This window comes from Apus apus, chromosome 7, assembly GCF_020740795.1.
Source record: "Apus apus isolate bApuApu2 chromosome 7, bApuApu2.pri.cur, whole genome shotgun sequence".
NCBI lineage: Eukaryota > Metazoa > Chordata > Aves > Apodiformes > Apodidae > Apus > Apus apus.
In genome coordinates, this window is record NC_067288.1 from 5448803 (window position 1) to 5460615 (window position 11813).

At 54.8% G+C, this 11813-nt stretch overlaps 1 protein-coding gene across 1 annotated transcript in view; it reads right to left on the reverse strand.

The window, feature by feature from the left end:
* LMX1A (LIM homeobox transcription factor 1 alpha) overlaps positions 1-11813 on the reverse strand; it is a 42350-nt gene extending 30537 nt beyond the window's left edge. The window contains exons 1-3 of the mRNA XM_051624940.1: positions 11703-11813; positions 11303-11418; positions 10513-10699 (exon numbers count right to left, since the gene is read on the reverse strand). Of these exons, the coding sequence (XP_051480900.1) occupies positions 10513-10699; positions 11303-11378 (263 nt within the window). The 5' untranslated portion in view covers positions 11379-11418; positions 11703-11813. The remainder of the gene's footprint in view (positions 1-10512; positions 10700-11302; positions 11419-11702) is intronic.

The following is an 11813-nucleotide window of genomic DNA, read 5'->3' on the forward strand; positions in this document are numbered from 1 at the left end:
GAAACAGGCAAAAATAAATCAGTTTGGGGTGGGGGTATATTTACTGTAAAAGCCAAGGATTCAGAGACTTCCTGGGATTATTATTATGTGGTTGGAAACAGCACTGAAGACATTACTGGCAGGGAAACAGCACTTTCTCTGGAGGATGGGGATGGACATTCCCCACAGAGCAGGGTGGGTTTGGGCTCTCCAGCTGAGCAGTCAGACTCACCATTTCATGTCACCCTGCTGGATAAGGATGGGTGGCTTCAGTGCCTCTGACCTTGCTCAGCCATGACGAAACAGTTCCTATGAACCCAGCTGCACCCTCATATGCACCCCGGTGTCAAAGCATCGACCACGTTCCTTCCATCTTCACTCCAGCCAAAGAGAGCTGCAGTTTCACCACGAGGCCAGAGGAGGAGAAAGGCAAAGCTCTAGGAGCGGGCAGGAGCCCAGTGCGTGCTCGGCCAGAGGTCATTCCTGCTGCAAACCCTCACCTCAGAACTCAGAAGGGTAACCAGCAGAGAGTCATCATGCACATCTGAAGAGTGAGCCCTTCTCCCCCAGCCCTGCACCAGCCAACTGCTCAGGGCCTCAGCTTCATGTCCCAGTTGGCCAAAAAAAGGTGCAAAGCTGGGTTTGGTGCTGTGGAGGAAACTCCCATAAAGACCCTGCCAAGAGCTTTGGCTCTTGCTAGGACCCAGTCAGAGACTGCTAATGTGAGCACATCTACAACCCTCCCCAGCACAGAGCACTTTGAGTGGATGCTGGGACAAGCGTGTCACACCAGGCAGAGCCACCCAGATCCTGCTGCACCCTGGCACCTGCTGCCCAGGTTTGGAGCTGCAGAGCAGAGGGCATCCATCACACACACAGGGGGAGCCAGAAAATGTCATCCCTGCCAGAGGCAGTTTTCCCCTGCCAAGGATAAACACTTCACTTGGACCTACTTTACCCCGTATGCAGGGCCCTTCATCCCTCTCTGATGTCTTCTCTCATTGCCTTCTCCTAATCCATCTCCATAACAGAACCTCCCATCAATGTGGGTTTTAATGTCCTCAAGGAAATGAGTGCAGGAAGCCTCTTCTCCTTTCTGGTTAACCCTCCTTCCAAGAGCCAGAGCTGAAACATGCTCAGACTCAAGAGCCCAACCTACAAGACTTTAAGCTTCATTAAACTTTTAAGGCAGTCCACTGAGGTTGCTCTCTCAGCCTGTCATAATTACAGATGCAGACGGAAGGAGCAACATTCACCTGAGCAGGCATCAAGAAGATTCAAACACTTAATGGCTTTTCTAACCAAGCTCCCATGTCCACATGGCTGTTTTAAAAGGGTCTGCTTGATACCACTCCAGTGCTCTGCCCAGCAGCAGAGATGCTGAGATATACATAATTCAGTGTTTCGGTCACCCATTGCCAACCCAGCTGGCCACCCATTTGGCACACGTGAGGCACAAGACACGAGCCTGAGCCATCCCACCACACTGGAGTCCACACATACCCAAGCCAAGAGGATGGTTGGGTTCATGGATATGGTTCAGGTGAACAAGATGCTCTTAGTTCTCCCTGCAGCTCAGTATCTCCATAAAGCAATTCAGACCTTGTTTTGGCCAAACCCTGTGCTCCAGAGGAGCCTCTTCCTCCCCTTAAGCCCTTGCAGGAGCCTATAGAAAGTGGTCTGCAAGGAGGAATGAGACTGTCAACCCATCCTCAACACTCAGTGCAGGGCTGGGGTTCTGCACGCCCAACACACACGCAGCACAGCTGCTGACCCCTTCTCTCCTGTTGCCTGGATGCTCCTAACATCAGCATTTGTAAGGCAGTCCCAACTACAGCCTTGACACAGAAATTATTGGGCAAGATTTTTGAGGTTGCACCTTGACAAACATCCAGATCAGAAGGCCCAACCTCCACTACCAGCATCTGTGAATTTATTCATCTAATGGCACCAGAATCACCACTGTGGAGCTAACTGTGAATATGGGCCATTTCCCACGTTGCTTTTCCCTCCTCCTCCTCTTTAGAATCATAGAACCACTTAGGGCGGAAAAGACCTTCAGATCACCAAGTTCAACCATTTAGACACACTACAGTGCAGGTTACTGACATTTTGCATAGCTAAGACAACTGTTTCCCAGGAATAAAGACTCCTTACAGAGCAGGCAAATGTCAAGCAAACCTTCTGACAACCAAAGCATCCCTGTGTTTTTATGATGGTGGGAACTGGGGGTTAGAAATGGCATCACTGACTCTTTCAAATAAAAATTTGCTGCATCTGAGACCTGCCTTCAGGTCCATAACTTATTTCTCTCCTCTTTCCGAATTTTTCCTGCCAATGCTTCCTTCAGCTTTCAATAGCAAAGAGAAAATTCCTGCCTCCTTCTTCCTGTTTAGCTGCCTTGGGCCACGTTATACAGGGAAAAATCAACTTATAACGTGGCCCCTCTTGCAGGGCAGAAGGAGCCCTCGGTACACAAAAGCTCCTGGTCCATCCAAGGAGCTCTGCAGTGCAAAACCAGAGGAGATGATACACATCCCGAAGAGATAAATCCCATCTAAACTGTCCCAAACAAAGCTCCTCACAGGAAGCGCCCTTTCCTCTTGTTGTGCTTGTAAGACCCTGTTTTGCTCTCTTGCAGGGCAGGGGACCTTGCCCAGAGGGATCTGGGCACCCCACCGTGATGGTGGTTATCATTCCAGAGGAACAGACATACCGGGGGGGAGATTTTGCACGGTGGCAGCAGGGGGGGAGGACAATGGGCTGAGGAGTGATGGTCGTGTGAAATGGGATTTGTTCCGCTGTCAAGGACAGAAAGCTCTCCCTAAGAGCAGTGTTAGGAAATGAAGCTCACAAGGGAAGGAGATGGGTAGGGAGCAGCGAGAGACAACGTGTGGACAATGGTGACAAGGGGACAGCTGGGAAGGATCAATGCTCAGCCCTGATGGGCTTGCAAAGCATGAGCACCGGCTGAGGAAGCCTCCTCTGGCATGCTCTGCCTTTTCAGGGATTTGCCCCGAGGAAGAGTGAGATGCCTCAGCACAGGGAAAACCTTTATTCTGCAGCTGCAGAGCCCCAGCGACCCTCCAAGGAGGGGAAGCATCACTGCCTGCTGGGATGTGCCAGGATACAGAGGAGAGCAGTTCTCCTTAAGCAATGCCTGGGAGCTGGTATCTCTGCAGCACAACCTCTTGGCCACCTTCAGTCAAAGGGAGCCCGAGATGGAAAACACAAAGGCAGGTATGACATCAAAATTAGGCAAATCTGGAGAGAGACTGAAAATTCATTCCCAGCCTTCAAACTCCCCCAGCAAGATGCCCCAAAGCACTTGTGATGAACAAAGCCATTTGTAGCTATATTCATCTTTCCAGCTCTGTTTCACAGGTGAAGGAGCCAAGTCTCAGCTCCTTTCTCCTGCACACAACTGTGACCTGTCATAGCCAAACTCAGCACCAACTGCAGGAGACCTGAACCCAACCCACAGCATCGTACCCACGGGCGTGGGAAATGCTGAGCTGCTACTGAACACAAGCAGGTGAGTTCAAGCACACAGCACAAGATGAGAAAAGAAATTGCTTGCATTGAGCACAACATTATTTCAGCCCTGTACTGAGAAACACATACATCACCCACCTGAAAAATCCAATCTTTGTGGTAGAAAACACAGTTTTCAGACAGCCAGCCTACAAATTGTGGGGCACCTGAAGGTCCCTTACAGGCTGAAGAAACTGGTCTTTCATTAACAAGGTCCCAGCAAAACGGGGAAGCCAGAGCTCTTTGAGAGAAAACCCCACAAATAAACAGAGACCAGTGCCACCAGCCTGACGCTGTGCCCTGCTGCTGGTGCAGCAATCAGCCTGCCCCAAGCCTTTCACAGCAGCTTTGGGATCTGGCTGTCCATAAATATTTGGGGAGGGAAGCCAGGGATTACAGAACTCCTCTCCTGGGCAACCAAGGTTTAATGATCTTAAAAAAACCCACAACAATAACCCACACAAAAAGCAACCCCCAAACCAAACCTCAAACAGAGCTGCAATGAGATGCCTGCTGGTTTCACAGAGACGCACGAGACAACATGGCTGGATCCATTGCCCCTAAGGACCAACAGCCCCAGGAGAAGATATCCAGGGACCTGCTGGCTTCCCCTTGTCCAGGCAGGACTCCTTCCAGGTTAAAAATACTGAGAAACAACTGTGAAGTTCTGTTTTGGGTCAACACCTGTATTTCTCCCCAAAAAAATCCAAATATTTTCTCCCTGCTTTAAAGCTATTCTTCACTCATTACAGAGGAGATGCTTTATTAAATTGCAGGCAGAGGCACAGTCCTCCAGCCCAGGCCCCGTCTCCATGCCAGTACCAGTGTCCCCACACCTCATCTGCATCCACAGAGGACACAAGTCAGAGACAAAACAGCACACAAAGGGACAGAGAGCATCTGGAGAAGAAAAATACCTGGGACATCTCTCTCGTTTCCACCTCCCTCCACCATGGCTGTAGCCTCTTCTCCCTCAGCCATCCTCCAGCACTGGTGTGCTGAGTATCTCCCTTGGCTGCACACCCTGGGGTTCACCAGAATTGGAGAACCATGAATCCAGACCCAAACCTGATTCCAACTGTTGGATTTCTTCCCCCTCCTCAGCCAGAAGCAGGACTTGCACCCCTGCAAGCAGAAGAGGAGAGTAACCCTCAGCCCCAAAGTCTTCTTCTCCTCCTGCAAGGCAGAGGGTGCTTTTGGGTCACCCCCAGCTGCACCTGGGGCAAGTGTGCAGGATCAGAGTCAGAAACCTCTGTGAGTTTGGGTATGTTGAGGCCACCCCACTGCCACCAGCAGGGACAGAGGCAGCCAGCAGGGCTCAGTCTCCCGGCTGCAGGCAAATCCTGCCCATGCACTGGACAGCCTTTGGCACAGCTCATGCCTGAGGCCACCACCCTCTCCAAAACTGGGCCTAGACTCTGCCAGAAAGCTCCCCAAGGAAAGACTGTGCCAGAAATCAAATCTGGGCTTTCTGCAATCCTCAGCTCAGCAAATCCCTTCCTGCACCCAGCGGCTGTGAGCAGGTGAAGAACCGGCAAGGCAAGGGCTGGTGAGCTGGGGCAGGAGAGGACCCCAGCTGTCTCTCCAGCTGGTGGAGACAAAATTCTCATCAAACCGAAACAAACCCTCCTTTCTTCCCCCAAGCTGACTTATTTTTGGGGCCTTCCTTGGGATTGCAAAGATCTGAAGCAGTTCCCTCAGCTTCAAGCGCCCCATGCGGGCACCCCGGGAGCACCATGCTATGGGTGGGGAGGAAGAAAGAAAAAGGAGGGAAAAATACATTGCAAATTCTGCAAATAGGATGGCAGAAACCACAGAGCCTCCCAAGGATGCTCAGGTCCCAGTGTCCAGGGAGAGGAGGAAAAAGGATGACCCCAAAGACACCCCTGACCCCACCACAGAGGGACAGATGATGAGTATATTCAGTTATCTCGCTCCCAAGCTGCCAAACATAGCTCCCTTCAAGACCTTTCTATAAAACATTAATTGTAAGACATGAATCTAATTAAGGGCAGAGGGAAGGAGCAAGAAGCCAAATCTCTTCTCTGCTCCCTTTGGAAAGGGGGAGCATGGGGGTGGCAGAGACGGGGACAAGGCGTATTTTGCTCACTTGGTGTTTCCAGCATGGATCCCACAGCAGCCTCCATAACACCCCTCTCATTGCTGCATCCCACTGCTTCCCCCTCCCTGCCAGCACAACAAGGCAAATTTACAACCAAAACCAAAGGACCAGCACCTATTCCCAGCCCAGCAGTACCCACCATTGCATCCCTGGTAGGGATCAGGCCAGGTTCGGCTGCCCCAGAGCCACATGCACCCCAGCCTGCAAAAAGTTGACACGTTTCCTCTGGGAGCTGTGGGGAAGCAGGTGAGGACAGAGAGAGATTTCCTACAGGAGACAAGGTGGGGGTGGAGAGGAGGCAGGAAGGATGGGAAAAGAGAGACCAGCAAGAAGGACATTGTGTCACAGATCTGCTGGGTGCTCTGCTAGCCCCATCCAGGCCAGTGCCTGGCCAGCTGGAGAATACCAAGTCAGCACCATCACCTCCATAGGATCCCCTACGAGAAGGTAAAAGGACCTCCAGAGTGCATGTCACACCATAGCTGGGCTAGCCTGTGGGTCTCTGGAGGGATCATTCCCTCTCATCAGCAACTAGAGGGTCAAAAAGTCCCGTTTATCCCAGAGGGGGAAGGTAAAGGACAGTGTATCACCAGCACAAACCTCCCCAGACTGTAGGAGGTCCTGGCCAGTGAGACCAGGCTGCCCTAAAGTATTCAGCATCGGCATCACCTTATTCATTCAATCCATCTGGAATTATCCCACTCACATCCCTTCCGGGCCGGGGAAGCAGTGCCATGGTTTGCAGCTAATTGTGCAATTACATTCATTACCCACATTAAGCAAGATAAACAGCCACCATGCTTCAAACCTCTTCTCCCTCTCTCCTCTACGGCAGCAGCTGCCAGCTGAGCCTGCGGTGGGGGAACTGAGGCTGTGCTGTCCCGAGCCAGAGAATCCCACCTTCCCCCTGGGTAGAGCCAGGCAGGGCCTGCCGGGACCACGCAGCTGGGAATTCAGGCTCATCCCCCATATGAAGATGCTGGGTGTTGTTTCAAAACCCAACACCGATGGGTTTCTATCCACCCGTTTTCTTTTTGTGAGCGTTCAGAGGTCGGAAGGATTTTATTTTTCCTTCGCGGGCGGCTGCACCTCCTCGTTTTTAATTCACAGAGGAGGAGGTGGAGGCACCCACACAACCCCGCGACTCCAGGAGCAGGGGATTTCACAGCCGAGCAAGGGGGGAGCTTTGCAATGGTGGCACAGAAGCTGGCAACAGCACAGAGCCAGCGAGCCGTGCAAAGACAGGGCGAGCATCACACAACTGCCTCCCTCGGCCGGGGAGCCCGGCACGGCAGTGGCGGCTTGGGGGCTGCAGCCGCCCCTCCGCTGCCGGCCCCCGCATGCCAGGCCTGCTCCGAGATGTGCTGGCCATCTGCTCCTGCCAGCCGGGGCTGGGGCCGGGGCCGGGGCTCTGCGCTGCGGCTGGGGACGTGCCAAGCCGTCCCGCCGTCACCACGCTCCCCAGCTGCGCCCCCCGTCACGACCGCACCGCTGTCAGTGCTCCCGGCCCCTGGAACCCACCGGCGGGGTTTCTGCGCACCACCGGCACCACCCGCGGAAGGGCTGTGGGATTAGGGACATCGGCCTGCAGCTCCAGGTCCTCCCCACAGCTCTGCCCGGCCCATGCAAGCCCACTGCAAAACTCCTCTGGGCAAGGAGAGCTCAGTTGTTCCCATCCTTGCATGGGTTTTGAGCCCCCCGAGCAGTCCCTTTCATCAACCCCGCTCTTCCCATCGCTTCTGGCACCCCTCCCCATTTATAGCCAGGTTTGACATTGCCTCCCCACCCCCTAAATCTACCACAGCAAAAGCCCACCCCCCTGGCCTCACAGCCAGGGTGTGTCCCCAGGGCCACTCTGCAGTCAGGGAGCCGGCCAGGGCGAAGCCTGAACCTTGTCATACTTCAGACTTATCAGGTTTGGACCAGCGCCGGGGGCTGCCGCGGGATTCAGGATGTTCTGTAACAAACGTCCTCTGCCCCAAATAGACGCCGTCCCAGGGGTGCGGGCTTGAGCGGTCTCTCCCCAGGAGCCCTCCCACCAGGGAAACTGGTTCAAGAATGACCCCAGGCCCCCCAAATTCCAGGCCAGCAGCATTGCCCAAACCACCCGCGGGTCCTGAGCCATGGCCCTGGACAGCTCAAAGAGATGCCAAGACCCAGCCCAGTGCCCCCAGTCTTTAATCCATCCCTCTCCAGGTCCTCTTCCAAGGTCTTCCTCTTTGCGAAAGACAAAGAAATGCAAAACCTCTGCTTTAATAAATGACTCCTCAATTTCTATAGTCGGCCAAGTCAGACACTTGCTTAAAACTGTCTGTAACACTTTCCACGGGTGTATTTATAAGCAAAGGCATAACTCTGCTGCCCTTAACCCTCCACAGCCTTGTTATAAACGGAGCTCAAAGAGAGAGCGAAGATACGTGTCAGAAAATATCACACCTACTCATCCCTGGTAAAACACCCCAACAGTCCACAACAGGAAGAGAAATCCCTTATTTCAAGTTGAAAAAGAAAACCCAAACAAAACCGCCACCACGCTGGCAGGTAGGATCCCAACCGCTTCCCCGGCACCCCCAGCACCAGCGTTTCCCACACAGACACCCCAGCCTTCCTACCCAGCAAGAGGCCCCCGGAGCCCGGCTCCAGCGGTGCCGTGGAGGGGACCAGCCACTTTACACCACCATGCTGTGCGAGGAGTGTCAGTCGCTTGTGATAATTAACCAGCTCTCAGCTCGTAATAATTAGCTCGGTCCAAGAGCGGCAGCTCTTCCCCTGTGTGCTTCCCACGGAAAACCCCGCTACCGGCATCGGCACCGTGGTGGAGGGTGGCACGGTGCTCCTGCACCTGGGACTGGGGAAAACACTCAGCCCAAAGACAGGACAGGCAGTTTAGGGAAAGAAAGAGGGTTTTTTTCCATTAAATACAGTCATTTCTAAAGCTCCCCAGAGCCCAATGGAAACAGCTCTTTGGGACTCCTTGCTGTCCCCAGCCCTGATGGGGATATGGAGGGAGAAACAGCCCTGCAGCCCCACACACACTAAAAAAAAATAAATAAAACAAAATTAAAGGGGGACAACAACATGAGAGCACAGGGCACATGGGAAGAGGCCAGCAACCACCACACCTCAGGAAAACTGCCTGCCGCAGAGCCCGCTCCTCAGCTCAAGAACAATCACCAACCCAAATGCAGCAAGGAAATAACCAGGATAAACCATGCCACCACGGAGCCTAGGAAATATTTGTGACATAGTTTTTTTTTTTCACCATCATCCTTGTCTATCCTGACATCAAGATGTGCACATGAAGCCAAGGGCGGCATCAATTTCTTTCACGGCCGAGAGACACGGGAAGAGGGTTTCAGGTCCAGGACTCCAAAGCCACAGTCACACACATAGACAGTAAAACCCTTTGCAATCTGGAACTGCATTTCTGTGGTAATAATCACCCCAGTTTCCCCTCCCTGCTCCAAATGGAGGCACTGATAAAGCAGAAAATGAGAATCAAATTGTGTTGAAGACCTATGCGAACCGATAGCCAGATTTCTACGGGCAAACAAGCAGCGCACACACCCTCGACGCATTTTTGCCAAAAAAACCAACCAACCAGCAAAAAAAACCACCAAAACTCAAACAAACCTATCCTGATTTAAAAAAATAACTATCCTCACGCAGCTCTCTCCGCTCCGCTCTCGCAGCAGCTAATTCTTCCGCTCTTTCGTAAACATTTGAAAACAAGGTCACGCGCACAAATTCTGCTTTCAATTTGCTTTGTATCCATAGTGATTAAACTCAGACCCACAATATAGGACTTAAAGGAAAAAAAAACTCTAGAAGGGCCTGGAGCAGGGCTAGCCCCTGGCACGCTCGCCGACCCAATGCAGGCCAGGGACAAGAGCTTCGCCGATGACTGTTTTCTCACACAAAACAGCGACCCAGGAATTAAAATTGCGGGGCTCCAGCAGCCATGGTATCACCATAACGAGGGACCTGACCCCCCATCTACACCCTGCTCAAGAAACAGCCAGCCCAGAAGCAACACTGTTTTAACAGCTCCGAAACCCAGCCAGGGAGTAAGGTCCGGGGAGAGCCAGCGAGAGTAGGATGAGCAGGAAAAAACGAAAGCAGCTGCAAGATGGAAAGACTCAACAGCCTTCTCCCCATTCTCAATGGGAAGATTTTTCTCTAAGACAAGAAAAATAATTTTCTCACCACCTTTTCTCCCCCAGCCCCAAAAGAGAAGCCTTAGGGCTAGAAGCTCTAACCACCTACATCCCATTTCCTGCTCCACCAAAGCCCCAGACATGGGCAAAGCCTCCAGTGTGTGACAGCAAACACTCCAATTTCAGCGGTGCCTTCCCTGGTACCTGCCAAGTGCCTCAGTTTCCCCACCAGGGAAAGCAATACTCCACCAGGGAGCAATAGCATTGCTCTGCCTGAGGGGATATTAGGAAAATAGCCCCATCCAGGACCGGGCCAGGGAGGATATAACCTTCCTCCTGCAGACTCTCAGTAGGATAATAAAGCGAGAGGAGATGGGGAAATGCTTGGCCCCATCCCTCCACAGCCCCAGGGTTACCAAGGTCTCACAGGCTCCCAACAAAAGGCTCCGAGACTCCCAAGGCATCAACCAAGCGCAACAAAACACCTCTAAAAAGGGGAGAACCGGGGGTGCAAGAAGGCTGTGGGCGAGAAGCCCACCCGGCCAGGCGGCCTGGTAAAGCTGACACCTCTGGGAACACACGGGGCCAGGGAAGGAAGGAGCTGCGGGTGGACGCCGAGCTCCCCGACCCCTGCGCTTTCGGCAGGACACTGGGGCTCTGCGGGCAGCAGGAGCGGAGAAGGTGAGGGGCACTCAGCGGGTGGCAAGGGGGGGCACTCACTTCTCATAGTCCAGCTTGCAGTAGAGCTTCTTGTCGCGGTAGAAGCAGGTGGTCTGCAGGGGCTCCTTGCAGGACGCGCACTGGACGCACTGCTCATGCCACAGGCTGTCGTTGAGGCGCAGCAGGAACCGGTCCGAAATGACTCGCTGGCACCCTTCGCACACCGACTTGGGGGTCGCGGCTCTGCCTGTGGAGGGGAGGATCCGGGGGAAAGGCTGGGTGGCGGGAGAGGGGGACGGGGAGACGGACGGAGAAACGGACGGGGAGAAGGACGGACGAAGGATCCCGCTTCTCTCGCTTCCTCCGCGCCGGCCGGTGGGTCGGGGAGGCTCGGGGGGTGTGCGGGGCGCTGCCCCGGGGTTCGGGGGAAACCTGTACCTTAGGGGAGCTCGGAGGAGGGGACATCGCCCCCAATTTCGTTCCTTTTGGAAAGGCGGCGGCGGCACCGCAGCTCGGAGAAAAAGGCGATTGTTTGAAACCGACGTTAAAACGAAGAAAAATAAAATAAAATAAACTATTCATTGTTCGATACGAAGGAAGGGCCTTCGTTGCGCTGGGACGGGGGCCACACACAATTTAAGGCAATCGCGGAACGAAACGGGAGCGGGGAAGGCGGGCGCCGGGGGCTCTTCCCGGACGAAGGGAGCGGCGCCGGGCAGGGACCAGCCGAGGAGGAAAACTGCCCCCGGCTCCCCCGACCCTCCCAGTGCCCATCGCTCGGGGCTCACCCGGCTGCGTCCCACCCGGGGGAGCGGCCCTGAGGAGGGCGACTGTCGTTACCCTGACTTACCCAGCAAGGAGGAGAAAGGGGCCGCCGGGTCTAGGGCGTTCTGCAAACTCTCCTCCATCTTCAGCCCGTCCAGCATGGTGGGGAGCAGCGCCGGGCGAGGGGGCCGCGCCGCCCGCCTGCCAACACAGCCCGGACACAACGCGCTCAGCCCCGGCCCCACCGCCCCCGGCCGGGTCTTCTCCGCCCCGGCTGCCCGCCCGCTCCCGGGCGCCCCGCTCCCCGCCGCTGCGGGAAGAGGGGGAACCCCCCGAGCTCCCCACTCCGGCTTCCCAGCCGCTGCCCTGGGGCGGGCTCGTAGCGTCCCACCGGCTCCGACATGGGGGGCAGCCGGCACTGGGGCCCCTCGCGGCAGCGGGACTTCAGGATGCCGGGCTGCCGTCGGTGAGCCTCGGCTGCTTACCTGGGGCGGCCCCGGCGGTACTTTCTTGCGGGGAGCCGGCGGAAGAGGGGTCCGTAGCCACCGCTCCGGGAGGGTCCTGCGGGGAGTCCTCCCTGCCCGCTGCCGGAGCTG